This window comes from Gallus gallus, chromosome 1 (genome assembly GCF_016699485.2).
Source record: "Gallus gallus isolate bGalGal1 chromosome 1, bGalGal1.mat.broiler.GRCg7b, whole genome shotgun sequence".
Classification (NCBI taxonomy): Eukaryota; Metazoa; Chordata; class Aves; order Galliformes; family Phasianidae; genus Gallus; species Gallus gallus.
Window position 1 is genome coordinate 30,258,197 of NC_052532.1, and position 23,054 is coordinate 30,281,250.

General features: G+C 39.0%; 2 protein-coding genes across 3 annotated transcripts in view; one reads left to right on the forward strand and one right to left on the reverse strand.

The window, feature by feature from the left end:
- TMEM117 (transmembrane protein 117) overlaps window positions 1–23,054 on the forward strand; it is a 195,970-nt gene that overhangs the window by 4,230 nt on the left and 168,686 nt on the right. The window lies entirely within an intron of this gene.
- On the reverse strand, window positions 15,393–23,006 carry LOC121106854 (P2Y purinoceptor 1-like). Of its 2 annotated transcripts, XM_046902401.1 has the most exons (3): window positions 22,950–23,006; window positions 22,237–22,416; window positions 15,393–19,615 (listed from the first exon to the last, which is right to left on the reverse strand). In XM_046902401.1, the coding sequence occupies exons 2-3, from the start codon at window positions 22,304–22,306 to the stop codon at window positions 18,594–18,596; spliced, it is 1,092 nt and encodes a 363-aa protein (XP_046758357.1). In that variant the 5' UTR covers window positions 22,307–22,416; window positions 22,950–23,006; the 3' UTR covers window positions 15,393–18,593. The 2 variants fall into 2 exon arrangements, with proteins under 2 accessions (XP_046758357.1, XP_040504075.1); XM_040648141.2 differs by lacking the exon at window positions 22,950–23,006 and having other exon boundaries at window positions 22,237–22,441.

Below are 23,054 nucleotides of genomic sequence, written 5' to 3' on the forward strand. Positions count from 1 at the left end.
GGATAATTATGATAATTCCTCCTGGATTTGTAAGCATGTATCACAGAGAGGACATAGCTTAATGTGAATTTTAAAGTGGCTTGAATCAGCATTACTGCCCAAAGAAGGCTTGCCCTACCTTCATTGTCTGCTGTGTGTTTGTGCTGTTGTTGTTGCTCAGTGAAACAGGTTTGGGAGCATAGGCACGTTTGCAGTATCCACCTTTTATTTCCGTGAGGATCATATCTCATCCCACAGATATGTGTGGCAGCACAAAGAAGGAATCAATGCTGGGAGGCAAAAAACAGCTAAGAGATTCCTATCTGTGACGCAGTGCTGGCTTATGGATGTTTACAGTTGTGGTCTGGGGGAGCGATAGCGGTGTAGATACGATCTGATTCAGGCTAGCTGCTGCAAGCTCAGTTTCAGAGCAGATTAAGCCAACATGGCTCTGCCCCAGTCACACCCAGCTGTGGGTTTTGGGCCTGCCTAGAGCCAGCACAGTTACGAATGCAGCTGAGCAGTGAGCCAGCCTGGGCAAGAGGCACTCGTGGAAAGCCAGTTGCTTCTGCCATCACTTGAGTGCCAGTGCTGATGCCAAGGATGGTGCGGCCAAATAGCAAGGGGCGGTGGCAGCCTGGCCTCATGTTGGCTCCGGTGCTGTGGGATGGTGCCCATGCAGCGTGGCCATGCTCACGGGCCGCTGCTTGTGATGCACTGAGAGCAGATGGTGGCCTGCCACTGACAGCCTGGGTGACTGACAGCCTGTGTGACTGACAGCCTGTGTGACTGACAGCCTGACTGCGTGCTGTGTGATGTGGCCGTGCTGGCTGTAAACTGGCATGTGTGGAGAGTGACAGCATCGATGTGATGATGATGTGGGCTTTAGAGGAGGCTTTTAGCTTGAGTTTATCTTTTTGGTCTCCAGAAGATTTGCATAGCCCATGCTGAAATCTTTCTTGACAGTTACTTGACAGTATTTTAAAGTCTTTACTGCCTAGAAATCCTGCTTTGTATCCAAATCCCACTGAGTATGCCTTCTGGATCTTCTAGCTTCAAACACTTCATACATTCTGCCCATTATTGCTTTTAATTTCCTTATTTCAGAAGGGATAGATATGGCAAAATGTTTATTTTTTTCATATAGATTTTTCTTGTTTTGTTTTGTTTTGTTTTTTCTTTTATTTTTCCCCCCCATATGTAGTTGTTGGGCATCTTTTTTTTTTTTTTTTTTTTTAAATCCTTCTGCATTTATTTATATTTCTGTTAAATTCTGTTTGCAGAGGAAATTGTGGCTGGTTGTTTCTTGTAGCCTGCACATACTTTCCTGCTGTTGGGAAACCAAATAGCACCAGTCAATCTCCCTGTGTCAGATCTTGGCTCACAGTGTGTGCTGCAAATTGAAATTGAGAAGGATTAGTCTGCACATCTCACTTTAGATGAAGAGGACTGAAAAGGATTTTCTTTCCATGTGCCCTTCCTGCTCTTTTGTCCCTTGTCTTCTGTATTTCTTGCTGCTGAATGTGCATTTGGACTAAAAAAATAGTGTTGCGAGAGCTGCGTTGTAACATAGTTTACCATCTATAATAGACACCATCTGATAACCGTGACTGTTTTGAACTACAGAAATAATAGGATTAAGCTCAAGCATGTTATGTTCCCAAAAATGGAAGGAGAGGGGTGATAGCCTAAACATTATTTAGGCTTAATCTTTCTGAGACTACATAAAGATAAGACAGTAGGTAAACTATGTTGTTGCAAAGTGGAAATCATGACTAGAGGACATGGTGAAGTGTTTTCAATTGATAATACTCATTGCTACCTTAGAACAGTAACTTCTTTGGGCATCTTCAAGACACTGCTCATGACTTAGAACTCTACCTTCTTGCTATTCAGTCAGGAAGCAACTTACCTCATTTAATAAACATCTCCAGTGATAAAGATTTCCAAAGAAAGCAGCCTTTATCAAGTGCATTCTATATATTTTCTTGGCATATGACCAAAACAAATGGAATTTTAAAATTGCCTTTTGGCTGTTATCCACTATATTCTTTTGATTCATCACTAAGCAGTGCTGAATCCAGGCTAGCTGCATTAATAGTAATAGTCAGTGCTTAGTGTTTGGTTAGCTGTCGTGTTCTGTCATGCTTTTTATTTTGCACTGGAAAATGAAGGGTCATAGATGAATATTGGAAGTTTGGGGGAATAAAAATGTACACCACAGTCATTTCTTATTCTCTATGAGAGTTACTTGAGGAGGGGAAAAGTGGTATCTTCTTTGCCCTTGCTTAGAGATTTATTGGTTTATTTTCTGCTTTATTAAAGGCAGAACGAGCTTAGAAACTGACCCCATTAGATGACAGTGTGCATTCAGAAAATGCATTCAAATCTTACATACTTACTTAAAAGAAGTTCATGAATAATCTCTTCGTACTGCTCGGGGGCACTGTCTGGAAAATAACACAGTATTCAGTGTGTAGAAAGTGAATGTTTTAATCGGCACCTTCTCAGCATTTGTACAACTGCAGTTCTGTACTCAAGCCTCAGGCCTGAATTCTGAGTTCAGTGAGGGGACCTTTTGGTTCTAAGTTCAGGCTGTGTGTTTTGCATCAATGTATGTACATATATTACATCACGTACATCTAAAATGGTTTTTGATTTGTATCAATTTTTAGCAGCGTAGATAAATGAGAAGTATTATTGGACAAAGCGTCTTAATATTTTCCAGTTCAACATCTTTGCTTTGACTGATTTCCATAAGTAATAAAGCTGAGCTCATGCTGCAGATTTACTGAATCAGTTTTTCAACGTATAATTACTCAGAAATGTGCAGGTATGTGCCTGCTTGCTTTTGTGATTCTGAGCGACTATAAAGTCCAATTAAACTCGTTATTACATGGATTTAATTTCATTCAGTCGTTAAGGAGTATGCCCAAATTTTGAAGTTCACTTAAAAAAAAATTGGATGGAAATATTTAAATGCTTAATGTGCTATAACAAATTATAGGAAACAAGGTAAACAGAACTAAAGCTGTATTTCTTAAAACAGGCGGGCCGTCATAATACTGCAAGCAAATCTGAGCAGTTGAAAGAACGTTCAATTTAATGGATTCCTCCTTACAAATGATCGCAGTATGCATTTTGTCTAGAATTAAATGATACTCTCAGCTTTGTAGACATGGGAGTGAATAAATAAAGCAGTCATTATAGGAATTGCACCGAGGATTGCATGCACTAATGTTGCAGATTTTTTAATGGGCGGTGGTGCCATGCTGGGACCAATTTCACGACAGGCAGTTTCAAACAGAACACCCACTGAGGACCTGTTGTCTGAAAACATAACTCTTTTTGTCAAACGTTTTATCTGAAAGGCTCTAAAAGATACTGCAAACCTATTATAAACAGACTCTTCAGTGTCTGCTTTTATGCTGAGAGGTAAAAGTGTGTAACAACTGAAGCAGTGAATGTATGCAGATTGCGAGAGGAAATTAGGCAGAATGGGATTTAGTCAGGATGATAATGTACTACATAGGAGAAAAGTGAGCCAGTTAGGCAGCTAACTGGCAAAAGATACATTTGTACAAGAGCACATACATGATTAATTAGTACCTTGAAATATCAGGGGTCATGTTAAGGTAAAATCTGGACTGTGGTATTGCAGTGAGTGTTGCTGTGGCGTAGAGCTTGCGCAATGCCTAATGAACTAAATGAGAAGAGGAGATGTGCTCGGATTTGTGCGTGGTTGTTTTTCAGCCAGATTGTCTCCCATTCTTGCTTGTTTGCAACCATATGAACAGTTGTGCCACTGTCTGTAGCTGCAAGTAATGGGTGTATGACAATACTTGCATCACACTGTAACCTGACTGACGTGGCATATTGTTTTCTTTGGTCAGCTCTGTAGCTTAAATTACAATAAGACCTGTCACTTAATACCCAGCCACTTTGTTCCTGCTTTTTCTTTTCCTTTGATGATTTCAACCCAGTAGAAAGCTGCTAATGTTATAGCTGGTCAAGCAAACAAACCATCTTCAGGAGCCTGTTCAATATGAATTTTAATAACACTTGTGAAGTTTATGCTGTTGAAGACATTCAAGGTCTGCTGTGATTACTTCAGAGTCAATTCACCTCTTTTGTATCCAGAAAAATGTCAAAGCAATACAATCAGATTATTTTGGTCTTACAAAATGTGTGCCAGAAGGCCATTGTAACAGTCAGCTAATAATAACACACGTAGGGCTGTGAGCTTGCATTTCTGAAAGCCAGATTCCTCAGCACACCAAAAAAAAAAAACCAAACCAAAACAAAAAAACCAACCCACAAACAACAACCTGGAAACACCACCACCAGATAAAAAGCAAGAAACTCAGCCAGCCAGTAGGCTCACTGGATTCCAGCTATGGCAAATTGCCAGTAATAAAGATGTCAGTTTAAAATACACTTTACATCGTTCATCAGAGAGACCACACGTGACCTTTGAAGTATAAATAAAAAGCATGCAATGACCTCCTACTTTCTTCATTTACACTTGCATTTTTAGGAGAGCTGTAATATCTTGCTGCTTCCTATCATAAGGTTCATTGAGAAGGCCACTGTCTGCTATTAGCTTTAATTATGGAATGTCTGATACTACATTACCAGCAGAGTTTAATTGGAGTTCATAGAATCACTGAAGTTGGAAAAGACCACTAAGATCATTTGGTCCATCTGCCCATCCCCACATGCCCACTAACCATGTCCCCCAGTGTCACATCTCCTCTGTTCTTGGATGCCTGTCAGGATGGTGACTCCACCACCTCCCTGGGCAGCTTGTTGCAGTTTCTCACTGCTGTCTATGAGAATAAGTTTTTCCTAATATCCAACCAGAACCTCCCCTGGCACAACTTGAGGCCATTACCAACAGCAGCCACAACAAGCTTATTTTTGCAATGAAAACTTTGATTCTGTCGGAGGCACATCTCCCTTTCCCCAAGCAGCAGCATGAGACTGTGGGAAGAGCTACGTGTGTCAGATTACCTGTAATGGGAAGGCTCTAGAGAATATTTAGCATTCAGTGCCTGAAAACTAAAAATAATCTCATTGCTACTTAGTATTGATGTGTCAACTCTTTGTTTTGATCTCTTTGATGTGATGTTCAGATTTTTCTTTCCATTCGAGACAGGGAGTGATTTTGGAATGATGCCTGTCACTTGCAGGAATATGTCTCAGTTCCCTGATTTCTAGAAATAGAAGTGAGTTTATTACTAGCAGGATAAGCCTGACGGGCATAGTGCTGGTACAACCCAGTACAGGGGCAGATTTCTTCTTTCCTTATTCCATACAGTAAGGAGATGGAGGATTAGTGTGGAACATCACCTTGCAGCGTACTGTTGGAAAACCCCAAGGAGAAAATGATCTCAGTGGCCATGCTGTGCCTTTCAAAGGTCCCCTTAGGCTGTCAGAGTGGCATGAAGGTCCTTCATGTACCAGACAGTGAATGTTGCAAAAACAAATCCAAAAATTTTAAGAAGTGAAAAGCTGAGCTTTACCTTAAGCTCAGCAAAGAAGAAATCAAAGATTTCTGAGATTATATATCCAAACAAGATATGCAGATAAGCAGAAATGTCATTTATTAAGACGTGAGTTAAAAAATTATAATCAAGATTTCAGTTCTTGCACATTCTGTTGCCTGCGTGTACCACTTAATGCAGTAAATTCTGCCTTTTGCTTTGTTTTATGCATCCATTAATTGATCGACCAGAATGATAAAAATATATGTCTTTTGCATATCCGAATTGGCCACTGAATAGGTTATGACAAATTAGATGATTTAGGTGTGATTATCAGTTGTTTATTGTTATGACTTAAAAGACTTCAGAATATTACAAACTTTATTGGTTAGACTTCTCCCACTTCTGGCTCAGTATCTTACAGTGGCCCATCATAGGTGCCAAGGAAAGATGATGCTGATAGTTTTCCAGCCTGGAACAATTTGTTCAGATTCAAACAAAAATAGGTCTATTTCTAGATGCCTTTGACAGTAATTCTGAAGGCAAATAATAAAGCTAGCAGTCAGCAGTAGTCTTTGTTCCTGCCTACCTGTTATTAAGAAGCAAGTCCTCCACAAATTTTCACATTTTCTCATAAACCTCCGAATGTATCAAGTTCTTCTTCCTCCCACTTGTGTTAAAATATTGGAGAACTTGTTGATTTGGACCATTTGCCTGGAGGCCAGAAAAACTGAAATGTTTAAAAACAAGCTGTTGGTTGAAAAGAGGCAGATTCTTCTGCTGATGTCTTCCTGTCTTAAATTGCTTTAATTCCTCTTTCCTCTTCGGCACTGGAATATAATCTTTCAAAGTGGACAGCTGCTTGAAGCTCACATATGTGCATGCTAAGTAATGTTTTCTATTTCTGGAATACTGATGCCGTGGTGCTGAGAAACACTCTTTATTTAGTACTAATGCAAAGAGGACACCAGACTTGTGTGCAATATTATCACAGAATCACAGCATGGCCTGGGTTGGAAGGGACCTCAAGGATCATGAATCTCCAACCGCCCTGCCGTGCAGGGCCACCAACCTCCCCATTTACTAGACCAGGTTGCTCAGGGCCCCATCCAACCTGGCCTTGAACACCTCCAGGGACGGGGCATCCACAATCTCTCTGGGCAGCCCGTTCCAGCACCTCACCACTCTGCTGGTAAAGAACTTCCCCCTAACATCCAACCTAAATCTTCCCTCTTTCAACTTAAAACCGTTCCCCCTTGTCCTGCTGTTATCTACCCTTTCAAAGAGTTTACTCCCTTCCTGTTTATAGGCTCCCTTCAGGTACTGAAAGGCTGCAATGAGGTTACCCTGCAGCCTTCTCTTCTCCAGGCTGAAAATATTCAAACATGCTAAACAAATAATGAAAATGGGATTTAGCAGAGAGGATGGTAGGTGATAGGTTTGAGGAAGATGTTCCTGGAGACTCACAGCCATAATATTGAATTTTAGTTAATGTGGAGGAATGGGAACAAGGCCCAAAATGGGACGAATCGTAGCTTTAATTAACAATAAAACACAAGCATCCTAGCTCTCTTGTTGATCTGTGGTCAGAAGTGTAGGTGGACGTAAAGTATGAATCTTAATTCACACTTGACAGTGTAATGTGGAGTTTCATGACGTATAAAAAGTGAAGAAGATTGAAGACTGCTCAGAATCAATGGGAGCACACTGCAGCACTGCAGCACAGGAGTGGCCTACAACTGGCTTAAAAGAGTCTTACTCTCAGCATTCTGCCAGCACCCATTGACACTGGAGATCTGAGAACCTTTTTGTGTCAAATATTATGGTCTTGTCATATATTTGATACTAAGGTCTCATTTGATACTGTATCCTGGGACAGTAATTAAATTAAAAATAGTTCTGTTTCCAGTGATACTGTACAAGTTTCTGTCCATGGATCAGCTTCTCTGGGTAAGAGTTTGCCCCCCAAAAGTTACACCCCTTCCTGTGGAGCACATGCTCCTCATTCACCTTGTACCGTGCATACTGAACTGGAAATCAGGTAGATGCCTGATATAATTCCTTTAGAAGACCAAAACTGAAACCAGGAGTTCCCACGCTACGTACACTGATATATACTTAATTCCTCTTTTTCATTTTTATAGTTACAGACCTTATCCCTTGAGAGCTATCCCATAAAGCCATCCTCTAGTATTTTGTCTTGCTGAGGGAAGCAAGTACCTTCTAGCTATTTACTTGCTGTGATATACTATAGAAGGGTGAAGTCCTTCAAAGACTGTTTGCTCGGAGTAGGAAGAACGTGTGTATTCCTAAGTGCATCAGTGTCAAAAAGGTGTCTTCAGCAGTATGAAAAGCACTATTTGTTTTGTGGTGGAATAATTTGTATTATTTTTAATCCCATATTTAAGCCATAACTAGACCTTTCAAGGAGTCTCAGTGAATATTCTGTGACCACTGTAAAGACAAAATTTGTGGTTGTTTTTCCTCACTGCAGTACAAGATGGGTTGAATGTAATCTAACAAGACATCCCTAAAATAAATACTATTTCAAAATGAGTGAAGATATTTGATTCTATTGAAGAGGTTTGGGTTCTTCGCTCTGAAAGGGAAAAAAATCTTCCTCTGAAAGAGCTGGAAACATTCAGTAGCAGGACTGAGAAAGTGCTGAATAACCTCAAGGAAACAAGTGCCAGGTATGATTTTCTGTGTCTATTCCTTATCAAGACACTAACATCTCAAGATGGAGAGCACTGTGTTGGCTATTTGAAGATGATGTTGTGCACTACCGTATTGTGCATGAAGAGTGCTGGATCTGAAAGCTGCATCCATGACATGTGTTTATTCTTTCATTTTCATTTACACTCCAAGATTCAGAATTGTATAGTCTTCCACATGAAAGCAGGACAGTTGCATCTCTGGAGGTGCTTTTCCATAACAGTCTCCTATTTCCCAATGAACTCGGGTATTTTCCCTGGGAATGTTTGCCATATTAACATAAAGAGGTGACTGGAATGGGCTGTCATCCTGAATAGCTTGCCAGCATCTTTCTCCTTCAGTCATTTCCATTTTGATCATTTGGCCCTGCCTGGTGAATCAAACTCCAGAATTTGAGTAGTTCCTGAGCTTCTTTTGCCCCTTGCAGCGGGTTCTGCAAAGTGCTCCACTTGGGGGGCTCCACTTGAGAACACTATATTTGCTGCTTGTGTGGTATTGAAGTCTGTGAAAAGCTGAGTAATTGTATCCTCACCATCAGGAACCTTATGTTAAGGGTGACCTTAGGTTTGAATGGGTTAATGATTCACTCCTTGAACTCTATGGATACTTTCTTACTTAACCATCTTTCACTGGAAATGGGCTTCCTACTGATGGTTGTGCATGGTAGAAAAGCTGATGAAATGCACGCTCTGAAAGTATACCAAAATGTTGAATTCCATAATGGTCACTTTTACACTTAGGCATAAATTTCACACCTCATAAAATCAGAATCTTACTTTAGCCAGCCTGTGCATCCTCGTTGTCCTTTTCTTTCACATTTCTCACCAAAATACTATCCAATGACAAGTGACACAAAACTCTTCAGATGGTATCAGAATGCCTTTCTGGTTATCAGCTATCTAGCAAACTAAATCTTAACTCAGCTGAGGCTTGTACAAGACTGTCTATGAAATATGAATTATTGCCCCTTGGATTTCCAGATACAGTATGATGTCATGAAATTCTTTTTGTGGAATTGGTGTAAATCGTATGCTCGTGTTCGCACTGTTGTCTTATAGTCTTTCTTAAAAATCTTGGACTCTCTTGTCTTCGGATCTCAGACAAGTGTGCAAGCATCCCATTAGGAGTGCATTCCGTTCCAAGATGCTCATGGAATCATAGAATCCTTAGAGTTGGAAGGGACCTCTGAAGGCCATCTAGTGCAGCTCCCCTGCAATGATCAGGGACATGCACAGTTAGATCAGGTTGCCCAGGGCCTGATCCAGCCTTGCCTTGAAAGTCTCCAGGGGCTGAGCATCAACCACATTGCTGGGCAGCCTGTTCCAGTGCCTCACCACCCTCACTGTAAAAGATTTTTGTTGGCTCTTCATGAGGTGCCAGATCCACCACAGTTCTCTAAACTCAGAATTATAGAATGGTTTGGGGTGGAAGAGACCTAAAAATCATGTAGTTCCAACCCCCCTGCCATAGGCAGGAACACCTCCTACTAGACCAGCTTGCTCAAAGCCCTGTCCAGCCTGGACTTGAAGGCCTCCACGAAGGGGGCATCCACAACCTCTCACCTTCCAGCAAAACTAACTGGCGTCCTGCTCAGCTGAGGTACCGACTGCTGAAGAAAATGGGCAACAACTGGTCTGTTATTCTCACGCTGTATTAATGGCTAGGACATACGAGGTCCTGCTGTTGTGTGACAGGGCAGTTGTTGCTATTACAGTCTGTGTAAACACCTGGCCAGAACCACAGTTATCTGAGGAAAAGTAGTTTTGAGAAGCAATTGAAACAGATGTCATTATCTTTCAACAGAGGAGCACCTTCTAGTGGTACTGAATGATTATGACAGTTAGGTAAGCTTATTTTCTTTAAATAAGAAAACTTAAATATGATAAACAAAGAATAGTAATGAATGTTTCTATACAGTATTTGGAAAAAAATAAAACATTTTTCAATAACCCCCTCCTCTCCTGCCAAAAAAGACCCTCTGTAGTTTACCAGCATTTTGCATACATTCTAAAAATAGTGTTCTACCATAGAACCTATCCACCCTTTGACTTTTTTTCAATAATGAAAAGTTGGGTTCATTTTATATCTGATTGAGGTCCAGTTGAAATTTTGCTATGAAACTGTTATACTTTTTTTTTTTAATACTAACACAGTTTTTCCTTTCACATTGTTTCTAGTAAATATATATTTCTCAGTATAGCGTTTGTCATAGTTACTTAGTTTAGCAAATAACAGTGTCAGATTATTTTAAATTCAATTTTTTTAAGATGCTGCTAAGTGAAATGGATCTGGTGGTTTAGGTGATACTTGTGCATTTCTTCTCTTTCCACTTCCATACCATACATAGTCCTTTTTCGACTCCATCACAAAACATTAGTACATAATACACATGAATGATGTGCTGCAGGAAACCAGGATTAATGAGCATTGCTTACGATTATACCATTGCAAGAGTTTTGTGATGTCATTGGTGGAAAATTCGTTGTGTTCCTTTGTCAAATACAAAAACTCCACTTTGAAGGCGGAGGAAGATTAGAGAACACATAACTACGGTTCGTATCCTTAATTCTATAAACATAATCCTCTGTTATCAAAGTAGAGAACCTGACCTTTTTTTCCTAGATAAACTTTTCAGTATTTGGAAACTTCAGCCCACAGTTGAAGTAAGTCTTGCAAATATTTTAACCAGGGAAAACTCACGCCATAACACTGTTTATGTGCTTGCAGCACACACTAATATTAATGTAGGACTTGACTTACTGATTATACCCCTTTTGACGTTCAGACAAGTGTCTCTCTGGTCACATATATATGTGCGAGTTGAGAAATATGTAGTGTATGAAATAATAGTTTTCACTGAATCTGAAAATGCTCAGGTCTGAGTGTGTGTCCCAAACATTCACAATAGGCTAGAGTCTTCTTGATTGTCTCTGGAATATACATCCTCTCAGTCCCACAACACCAATTCTTTACTTGTCTTGCACATCTGAAATGCAAACACCCTCTATAACCTCTGAGGTACTCCTTTTGAACTGTGAGATTTATTCCCCCTGTACAAAGCAGACAGCAGAATTGCAAATATTTATTGAAGATTAAATACAAACCAAAACCCATGCTTAATCTGTGCATACTGAGGTTATATCAGAAAGCTATCTGTGGTCAGATATTCTTTTTTTTCTGCATGCTTTATGCCTCAGAGAGAGAGAACCTTGTGCAGGAAGCTCTTTTCACCCTTTCTGAGGCTACCAAGGAATTCTGGACAAAAAATACTGTACTTTGCTCTTACTAAGGAGAGAGTCTATATATTTATATATTCAGTAAAAAAGCATTTTTTCATTTCCTTCAAGACAATTTCTTTTTATTAGATCATGTGCTACCTCCTGCATTGAACTACTTTTTATCTCAGGAAAATGTAAATCTCTTTTCTTTCTTGCCCTCTGCTGGTCCTTGACAGCTCAGCATACATGCTTGTTGTGAACCTTACATTCCCTGCAGAGTAGCAGAGGCAGTGCTGTTTTCCTTAGTCCCTTGGAGAATAGTAGCAGAGCTCATGGTCAAACCTAAATCTCGTTTAAGTTCCAGTTCAGGGTTAGTGGTGGGATGGCTGCTTTCTGTTGATTTCAGCTATGTCTGTTTGAGAGAAAAGGACGTTCCTGACTCAAATCAGACTAAACATTTGTCATGCATATTTGCTATTATTTAAACATATGATGTTTAGAATTAAACATATTAAACTGTGTATAGCACCACGCTTGGGTTTCTAAGTTACTTTGCCCCAGTAGTGCATTTTGGACTACTTATCACAAAGATCATTTGTAAACCCAAAGATGCTCTTTGATGAATGAGGACAAAATCTCCTTTATTTTCTGACAAAACATGCTTTATAAACGCTTATCTAGAAGGGCAGCATGGAAGATAGGTTGCAAGCAAACTATTTTTTGTTAAAAATAAGCTTGTGAATCAGTTTCAATGCAGTGTCAGGAGAAAAGAACAAACAATTAAAAAAGAAACAGAGAACTAATTATTCTGACAAGTCATTGCAGGGTGTCACTGAACTGGTATTGAGAAATAGAGATTACAGCCCTGCCCTTCAGAGTTCAACATCAGCATTAGAAGGGATATAAATACTGTAAAGCTGCTTTTATTTATTGTGAAATTTGATCCATTAAATTCGGAGAAGAAAATTATAGCTTCGACTTGATGCTACAAATAAAATGATGAAATGTATTAAAGTTCCAGAATGAGAAAAAGGAGGAGGATCATGGAATTATGTCTATAGCTCTGGCAGTTAAAAAAGCCAGTACTTAAAGACGCTAAAAATTCATTAAGGATAAAGAGTACACAAATATAATTCATACATACCCTCCAAAGAAATGTTATTTGTTATTCAATGAAGACATCTACAGAGGATATTTTTTCCACGATGATTTCATAAACTGGATACTGTCACATAAAAGTAAAAAATCTGCACCATACAAACAAACACGTTAGCACTTTCTATTGCTTAGGCAGGATTTTGAGTTCCTTCCCTACTGCAAATTGTTCTAATACATAATAGGAAATCAATATATATATATATATTTAGTTTCTCTTTTAACTGCATCAGCACAATGTTCTAAACCTGATGTAATAAAAGAAGGAAGAGTAAAGTCTCTGGTTAAAATTACATTTGAGGTCCATGTAATGGGAATTGACAGATGTGGAAAAATGCAAAATCAAGCCTGCTTGCACATTCTAATTCTGGCATGGCTTAAGTCTTCCCATGTTACCAACATTGTGCAGTTTATTCATAATAGCAGACTGAGGTATTGCATCCAGGTAATAGTAATGACATTAATGTGAAACATAGGGAAAGATGTGATGCTTGCATGAATTCCATGCATCATACTGTAGAGCAGGTGGCTTGGACCATCACTAGACTGCTCTCGATTGCCTTTGGTAATCCTTTAGAGAGAAAGACCATGTCAGTTCTTTCCTTGCAGCAGTAAAAGTCCATCTTCCTGTACTTCTTTTGTGTTAAAAGATGAGTGTGCATTCTTATGAACAATTTTATTTCGGTTATTTTTTTTTTTCTTAGAGAAATAGCAAGCAATGTCTAAAGACTGTGTGGCATTTTAGATGAAGGCAGAGAGCAATGCTATCAACTGCATTTGCTTCCCCTGCAGTTTCTAGTTCACACCAGGTCTGTGAGACCAGCAGAATCAAGTAGGGTGGGCTCCACAAGAAGGCTGATGGAGACATTCTGGCTACTAACATTGGTCTTCTGACCAGTATTGGCTGGACTGATAGGAAACTGGAGATCCTGGGTTCCCATAATACATGATGTACTATGCAAAGGCATCACTTTTCTGGCTAGGTCTGTAGCTGAGACCTTGAGTATGTACGTTTTGTGACATTAGGTTGCGTTTTACCTTTGAGTGCAAAAGCTGAGAAGTGCAGTTCTCCCTGATGAAGGCTCACCTTGCCCAGCTGGAGGAAGACCTGTGAACCACGTGAAGAGGAAGCAGGAGCTTACCCTGGCAGGCGGTGCCATGCTGCAGGCCGCACTGGGACCTTGGCCACCTGGGTCTGGTGCAGGGCCTGCCGGGCAGTGGTAGTGAGGCCCATGCAGAGCTTGCTTCCTTCTACCTTAGTTCCTCCAGTGGTAGAATCAGTGTGGTGATCATTTTTACTTCTGCCTAAAAAGCATTGCCTTCCACTGGTGAAAGCAGCCTACAAAGGTGAGATACTTTATCTGCCTGTTGCACTGTTTGGCATGGCTGTTTGCCAGGCGCGGTGTTTCTGAGACTCAGAAAAGAAAAATGGATATCAGACTACATTGGTTTATGCACATTGAAGCGAGACTCCATCTTTTAGGAGCATTTTAACATTGTTATTTAAAAAAGGTAAGCTCATATCTTACCGTGGGAAGTTTTCAGGTAGTCTTCTCCAAGTATTACACAGGCAAATACAGAACAGTGGATGCATAAGGATGGCTTACCTTAAAGAGCACCTTTGGGACATCTGTCGCTCAATTTACATCTTCAACTTAGAAATTTCAGTTTTAGGAGTTTCTGTTCACAAAACAATGCTGAGTTTTACAGTAGTATATAAGAAAGTTGTTTCCTCAACCACAGCTGATCATGCCCATAAGCAAATCTTTCAGGCCATGGGCCATTTTGTATTCATTTAGTGGTTACAAAGATGCCCATCAAGGTAATATCTCTCAATCCAGAAATAGCAATTGAGAGCTATCCACATCTTGCAGTCAGTTTTGTAGGCTAATAAATTATTTCAACTTTAACTGATGTGTTCAAACTCATTAGAACAGGCGAGCATTTAATTAGATACCATGTCCTCAGATTTAACCCAAACAATAGGCTGTGAGAAACCAGTGTTGCAACATATTTGTCTTAGAAGGAGGTGTTGACTTTGGCTCTTAGCTGTTTGTTTTATTGTCCACTTATTGTAGCAAAATGGAATAATCTGATTTGATTTTATTTGTGTATGTCAAATTATCTGAGGAATATTAAAATGAAACATTTTAGGAGCATTTATTTCCAAATAAAAATATGACCAAGTAAATATGAACAGATGTCTTATGGTTTTTAAGTCTTAGTTTGTGGAAAACCTTTGGTTTCATTCAGGAGAACATTAGCATTAGTTCAGCCTGATTGATCAAGAACACTTTTAAAAGGTGTGTTTAATTGATTATTGCATCTCTTATAAGCAGGAAAATAAATGTTTAAAAACCTTTTCAGCTATTAGGGAGCAGTCATAGCTGATTAGTTTGAGGAACTGCTATCTGAACAGCAGAAGGTAAGAGAGAGAATGATTTTTCCTACAGATCATGTGTCCTAAAGCAGATCTTTAAAGATTAACTTTAAACTCAACCCAGTACAAGGCACGTTGTGCAAGGTGCCAGGTTGGGAGAACAGGCAACAGAGGCACTGGCACAAGGATACTTCTTTATTTTTTTAAGGAATGTCTTCTTTTATTTGGGGTTGTTGAGAATAAACTTTTCAGGGACACATGGTGGCTTGTTGGCTTTTTCTTCCTCGCGTTCTCATTTGTATGTGAACACCTTGGGACCTCTTCTTTTGATGGTTTCATTGATAGAAAACTGAGTTATATAAACTTGTGGGCCATTCCATCCAGCTACAGAAACAGACATGGAGAGAAGGATTTTCTTTTGTAATATGCTTTATTCCATATTTTTATGTTTGTGGAATACAGAGAGAAGTAATGTGGAAAAGTGGATTTTATGAGAGTTTCAATGTCCCAGTAGTGTGTCCCTTGATCTGTAGATGTACATAGAACTGTGGACTGAGGAAGACCTGCCTTAGTCTGCCTTATGTAAGTGAACTAGAGGAGTCTCCAGCTTTCTCCTGCTTTTCCCCAGCATGTCATATAAATCGGGGCTGCCATTCATGCTACCTTTATCTCTTGCTCATATCCTTGGAAGTCAGTGAGGATCAAAGGATATGCAGCAGAAATCATTATCATTTTGATATCACAGAATCCATGGCAGTTTTAGTCTTCTGACGTGGCTGACATCTGGAAAACCAGTTCCCTGCCTCTTTGCTTCTGCTGTTCTTTCCTGGTCACTGGGCACAGCAATTGCAGCTCTCTTTGATGCTCCCCTAGCCTGTTGGCATCTTATGGCAACTGCTGGCATTGTTCTGTTGTGTGTGGCTTAGACCATACAGCACTTTGGTAGGGTGATGCTGACAGGAGGTAAATAGCAGCTCATTTTGCATCTTTTTATCTGTATACTGCATAATTCAGCCACATAGAGACTATGAAGGTCACTCTTCTTCATTTAAATGCATTTTTATGTTCTGATTACCTGACCAGAATGAAATTTCTCTCTGTCTTATGGAAAACTTTTTCTGAGTCAGAATCTCACATTGACTTTCCTACAACAGAGGGTACAACTTTCATACTCTAGGAGTCTTATTTCCTCATTAACAACAGAACTCCTTTTTAATGATACTAACTACACTAGTAGTCTTAGTTTTTCTTATCGCACACTGAATCTCAGGTAGAGAAACCCATGACTTTGCAATCCATATTAATTCTGCATGCAAAAGGCCTACAAGTTGCAAAAGGGTTATCTGTGAATCTTTCTAATTATTGAGCTTGGCCTTGCTGCAAGTTTCCTATTCTACTCTTTATTTGAAATTTTTAATTTAATTCTCACAATCTTTGGGTACTTCTGACCACAGACTGCATTCATAGGTGCATCATCCATCATTATGAAGGCAGCAGTTCTAAGAGAAAACAGTTGTGTTTTTTTTTTCCATGACAAAGAAACAACTTCGATGTTTTTCACGAGATCTTCTGAATTTAATGGTTATTTCCTCATTAACAACAGAACTCCTTTCTAATGATGCTAACTTGATACGTAGTAGCAACGTTAACATCTGTAGATATGCAGTGGGAATAGCAGTGAGCTTTTGTGTTTAACTTTGTGTCCAGAAAAAACTTATTTAGATTTTGATTTCCCATTGAATTTTGCATGAAAAAAACAACCCTGTCGAAGCCCTGTTGAAAATCAATACTGAAGCAGAGAAAGGAGAAAGAAAGAGTGTATCTATAGCTTTAAAGAGAGAATAGATGATAAAATGGCAAGTGTTTCACTTTGGAAATTGCTTACTGTTTAAAACTTGGCAGCGCAATCCAGTGGGAGCAATAAACTCATTTAGCCCAGAGCTTCACAATTATCCCTCCTGTTCATCCCCTTCTCATGCTGAGAGCACCTTTGTCGCTAAATGGCATTAATATCATTTCTGTATCAGTCTGAAATGTAAGCATATAGAGGAGTGGCCAATGTGTACCCATTTAGAGATTAACAAACTCTGTTTAAGAAGTCAGTGCATTGTTAACAATCCTGTCATGTTTACAATAGGTAGCACACCTACCTATTCAAGTAGATGAAGGTGAATATATTTTCTTTTAAAATATGGGAAAATGAAGGATTAAGAAATCATCAGGGGGTTAAGAGCAGCACTTAGCAATTAGGTGAGTATGTAACTCAATAGAATAGAACATAGACATGGCATTTGCTGTGAGATCCTCATATGTATACACATATAAACATATTTAAAGTGTTTCAGATTATCAAGACTTGTTCCGTCATTTCACATCACAGTTATAAACAATTAAAAAAACAATGTTCTAGATATTATGTATACATATACATTTACTCAATACAACTGAAAAATTCAGCAAGTGAGATTTAATGTCAGTGTAGGATTATATACGAGAGCAAAATCGTACTAAAATTATGAAAATGAGAAGAAGGACACTATACAAAGTATACCTAAGAATACATTGTCACTAGTAACTTTTGAAAATAAAATTGTCTTGCCCACTGATTTATGGCCTTTAATAACTAACAAGGTATTTTGTGACACTTGGCTAGAAAGCACATAGTTGAATATGAAGGATGACGGTCTGCATGTGCCGGGAGAACACCTATCTAATGACTTCTGAAGATGATGCTCTTCAATGACTATACATTGTGCTCTTTTAATAAGCAAAGCTGTACTTCAGACTGTCCTGATGCTGAGACCCTAAATTAACAAGGAAAAAGCACTGTTGTGTAGCAGTGTTTCTACCCACAGCTCAGCCACTTCAGTGTTTCAGTTTTCCTTTGCACAGTTGTCCGCGTTCATGAGTTAAGAGTTCACTGTGGAATAACGTGCTTCTCTGAAGCAGAACACTTAGGAGAGACAGCTGTAATTGCCCAAGGTTTATGAGGCACTATCAGTGTGCCTGTGCTATCGGTTTGGAGCCGCTGTTGCATTGGAAAAATCTTCAGCAAACTCTTCAGTCCATGCTTGTTTGCTTCATAAGCACTCACTATGGCTCTGACTGTCTTCAGGGGCTTTCCCTTCTTATCTATATTTTGTTTGTTTTTGGAAATCTGCTGCATTTATCCAGGTTATTGAGGTTCCACTGCAAGTAGCATTACAATTAAGTACTTGTATTAGGCCTCTCTACAAATGCTTGGGAAGTTCAGCTCTTAACTTCATGACTCTTACTAATTGCATAGTCCAGCCACAATAGTACTTACAAACATATTAAAAAATAATTAACAGAAACTATTAGGAGGCTCCTCAACACTGTTTACTCCTGGACTTTCTGTATTTCTCTGGCTGAGAACTAAAGCAGATCCTTTTTTATTCATTGTTCATTCATATCAGATGTACATACGGGAAAGAGGTGCTATGTCACAATAAATTAAAGCATATTTATGACAATAATATTTAAAGTACATGTAATAGCATTTCTTCTCTTTTACTCTACATTGTCTATTCTTGCCTACTCAAGAGATTGCTGTGCTATACAGGAGATGAAATTTTAAACTGTTCTGATGGTACAAAGCTAAATGTATAGGAAGAGATGCATGTCTTTGTAAACTGATGTTTAAGTCAGTGTTCTTGGGGACAGAGCAATGTCCCTTACTCTGTGTGTTAGACAGCAGCAGCATTGGCATTTGGGATGACATTTTATATTTTTAATTTTTTGATAGAATGTCTTATTTGCTACTGTAAAAATGATTGGATCAAGGCAACTGTTGATGCTGCAGATGATCTCTGTAATTTGATAAACTAGCATTAATTTGCTCATGCTCTCAGAGGATAGTTGACAACAAGTTTTGTATACTATTATCACCATCATCGTAATGTGATAAGGTGTGAAAGACACAGCAAATACAATCATAGCAGCTGAAATCAGTAAAAGAGGCCTAATAATTCTATTTTTTCTTTGCTGACGTTTACAGAGTTGTAGTAATGCTTTGAGAGTCAACATGTAGCATGTAAAGATGACTGTGACTGGAATTAGGAATCTCAATACAATCTTGGAAAGTACGAATGACACTTCAAATTGTAAGTGTCCTCCAATGTCATCTTGGGAATTTTTGCTGTCATACTGTCTTCCAGCTTCAATTGTACGGAAGATCTCTGGCACTGATGCAAGAACTATGAAGATCCATACAGCAGCAGTACAAAACATGGCCTTTCCTTTGTTCCACCATGTTAATGAAGTGATAGGATGTACAGCACCCAAGTATCTATCAAAACTGATGAGTGTCAAGAAGTAGACACTTCCGTAGATATTAATACTAAAAAATAGTCTTATGATGTAAAAAAATGTTTGATTGAGATAGTTATCTGGCTTCTGGAGACTATGATATATTGAAAAAGGTGCCATGAGAATCCAAGTGAGGTCACACAATGCCAAATTAAATAGAAATATGCTGTTAGTAGTCCAGGTCTTCACGCAGTACACATAATGTCGAAGGGCAAGTATGTTGCCTAGAAATCCCACTATCAAAGTGAAAAGGCAAACCAGAATCAGCAAATAGCAGTACCACTCCAGCTGAGGATGGTTGTTGCAAATGAAAGCAGTGCATGTACCATTTGTCATCTTTTCGTGGAGTTGGCCTGAAGGGGAAAAAGAGACCAAAAAATTTAAAATAATAGCTAAATATATTGAATTTACAATTCAAAACTTTTTAGTTAAATCCAGTGTGTTTGAACTGGTGAAAGAATTCAGAATATGGGATGTACAAGTTCTCCTCTATCTGAAAAAAATGCAAATTCCAAGTAGGCAACACTTAAACCTTACAGCAATGCCACCAAAGGCAGAGCTTCACAAACCTTTATAAAAACCCTTGTGTTCTGCCCAAATGTTTAGTGTAGTGTACCATACATGAGAGAAAAAGGCATGCATCCTTAGTAACAGTAGATTCCCTTTGCTGACTAATACATCTGAGTCTAGCTTTGCAGGAAGCAGAGGGAAGAGCAGAAGGACAATAAAGGGCACGCTCACATCACCCTTGCTGTGACTGGCTTGGGAACCTGTACTGGGCCTAGAGGCATTTGTAATGTGGGTAGCTGTGTAGTGGGCTGTGACTGAGATCAAGAAGACAGTATCAAATCAGGTTGTGATGAAGGCAACACCAACATCTATATCTAAGGCAGTGAACAAAATGCTCTTTTGTTGTTGTGTGAGTTATTTTTGTTGGCATTCTTCTCTAAATGGATGTCCCAGGCCAAAACCATTGTGCTTCTAATAGGGATAGAAAGAGTTCATTTTGTCTCAGTTGTTATTGCCCAGTATCTATCAGTGCCTGTTATGGATAATTTGGAATATAGATCTGCAGTGTGTTTTTTAAAGCAAGGTTTTCATGCTTGCAGAAACTCACTTTTAGTCCCAGAGATTTTGAACTCCTAATTAAAAAACAAACAAACAAACACAAAATAAAGGCTGGAGTGTTTTAGCGGAGTGAACTGTCACCATTTTCATTTGTCATGTTTCTAGAACCTCTCTCCAAATGATAAAAGAGAACAGATTGCCCAGAGAGGCTGTGGATGACCCATCCCTGGAGGCATTGAGGACCAGGTTGGATGGGGCCCTGGGCAGCCTGATCTGGTGGATGCCAGACAACAGGGGAGTTGGAACTAGATGGTCTTCGAGGTTCCATTTGAACCCAAGCCATTCTTTGATTCAGTGATTCTGTGACTCAGTGATTCTATTTTAATCTGTAAGGTCCGTCCAAGTTGGAACTTTGTAAGAGGATCATAAAAAAAAGCCATTTAGAAATCAGAATCCACTACAGCACTTGATAGGAAAGTGGGATAAAATTGCACTCAGCATTTACTCACTTTACATAGAAGGAAGAGCTCTTTTCCGTAATGTTATTGATTCCTTGAAAATTTTCGAACATCTTTCACTGTTAGGTTGATAGTAGTGCTTTTTTGGAACATGATGTTTTGCTTTCATACCTCCCTTAGTATTACTTTTCCAAAGGTATGTCCACAGACATAGCTCAGAACATAACAAGTAAGAGCTATGAGCTGCTAATTAGAGACTGCATTATTTTGCTTTACAAATTTATGGCTCACCCAGATAATGCACTTATGAAAAGTTAGTTCAAACTGTACTGAATAAAATTACGAAGGAAAGTTATTTCTGTAGAAGTTCAGCAACAAAAGCAGTCAAATGACTTTCCAGAAAGATTGAAAGCCATGTGGTCAACTCCTGGTGTTTTTAAGAGATTGGAAATACTTGTTATTTAAATGTATATTCTAACGTGTTGAAGCACTGTACTTTAACCTGGAGTAATGGTATTCTTTCTCTATACTTCTCCATAGCCTTTATGGATATCAAATTTTGTATATTTTTTTTTTCTTCAACGAAAGTTTATAAGATTAACTCATAAATTCTTTAAAATGTAGCCACCCTAATAAGCACAATACCATTAAGTAACATTTCCTTTACAATGTGTTCGGTTAAAAGGTGTTTTAATATGTATAGGAAAGTGTGCTTTGTGCTTTGAATTAAATTGTATTTCCTACCTCTCTGCCTTCCTTTTAAATAATTATGAATGAAGGCAGTAAGCACTTGATTTTCATTATGGTGGCAGCACAAATAAGCCCTAAACTGGCTACGAAAAACATGTCTGTAGCTGCAGGAGGCAACTGAAATGCCAGGGATTCCTGATGTCATCAAGCTCATGGAAGAGGACTGTATGTCAGTCTTAACTGGAGAGACGGCTGTGCCACCTGATCCACTTTGCTGTAAGTTGACTGTATGTATAGCCTGGTAAATGCATTATGGCAATTACAGACTGGAACTAATAAATCCCCTGTCCTCTTCATCACCTTGGGTTTACTAGACTCTGCTCTGACTTGAGCTACGTGGAGTTAGTTATCTTTTTTTTTAATGTATCAGACAATGGCAAGTTTTCTGCCAGTTAGGTAAGTACATTGTGCTAATACTCAGTTCCTCTCTTCCTAATAACTCAGTCTATATTGTGATTAAGCTACTATTTCTTTCATTAAGAAATGATTTTCGTTTACTTGAAAGTTAATGAAATCCCACTTGGCAAACAAATCATGATAAAGGGATAGTTAAGGTTTAAAAAATTGCCTACTTTAAGTAATTTGAAATTATATACAAGTTTGTATGTACTAACCAGAATGTACTAGCCAAGTACAAAAAACCAATCTTACTGTGGAGAATACAGGTGGGATGAATACTTAATAAATTTTTCTCTTACCTGTTTTAGAAATGTTGCCATCATCTGTTTTACAGAAGTCTAGATTCCAGGCTGTGCTTTTCTTCTCCATTAATCTTGATCTTCTAGAATCACGATTCTATTTTGCATGTACTGCTTTTAATCCAAGGTTTCGGTAATATTCCATAGGCAATGGTAGCTCTTCAGGGAGCATTTGTCATACTGCAAAAGAGAGAACTTTTATCATGATGCCCCTCCTCTCAGTCAGGCTAAATTGCTGCTTAACATAGCAGCCTCCACTTGTTTTTCAGGGAAAAGCAGCCTCACTACAAATCCACAGTCTAGCTCTTTCTGGGGCTTTCATTGGTTTTAGCATTAAAGAGAATGGTGGAGGGGCTTGGGGCATGCGTGTGCCTTTGCACTTTCCTTCCCCCTTCTTCACTGCCAGAATTGCTACCCCACTACAGAAATGGGCAGCTCTCACCACACCACAGAACCTGGACAGGAAGGAAATGGGCTGGATGAGAATAAGAGGTTCAGGAGAGGAAAGGTGCAATGGGAGTAGACATAAAGAAGGTCTGGAAACGGGGTAGAATGAACTTACTTATACAGGTGGGCTACAGGAAACATAAAGAAGTGAAAAACTGCTGTGTTAATGGCAGTGAAGGAGGACTGAGAGAAAAAATGAGAAGAAAGAAAAGGAAAGGTAACCCAGGAAAAATGTGTTCCTGAAGAAAACAGGACAAAAGTTTCACCTGTCCAGTGATGAGAGTAAGCAGAGCTCTTTTTCAAGCAATAAGGCATACCTGTGTGCTTTGCAAAGTGCATTTGTTGCAGAATGAAAAGTGAAGTATATCACA

What these genes read in the sequence shown, in the direction of transcription:
- LOC121106854 (XM_046902401.1), bottom strand. Translation starts at nt 22,306, where the DNA reads ATGGAGAAGAAAAGCACAGCCTGGAATCTAGACTTCTGTAAAACAGAT. An exon ending in TGGCAACATTTCTAAAACAG is followed by an intron (nt 19,616 to 22,236) that starts GTAAGAGAAAAA and finishes TTTCCCCTTCAG; the next exon opens with GCCAACTCCACGAAAAGATG.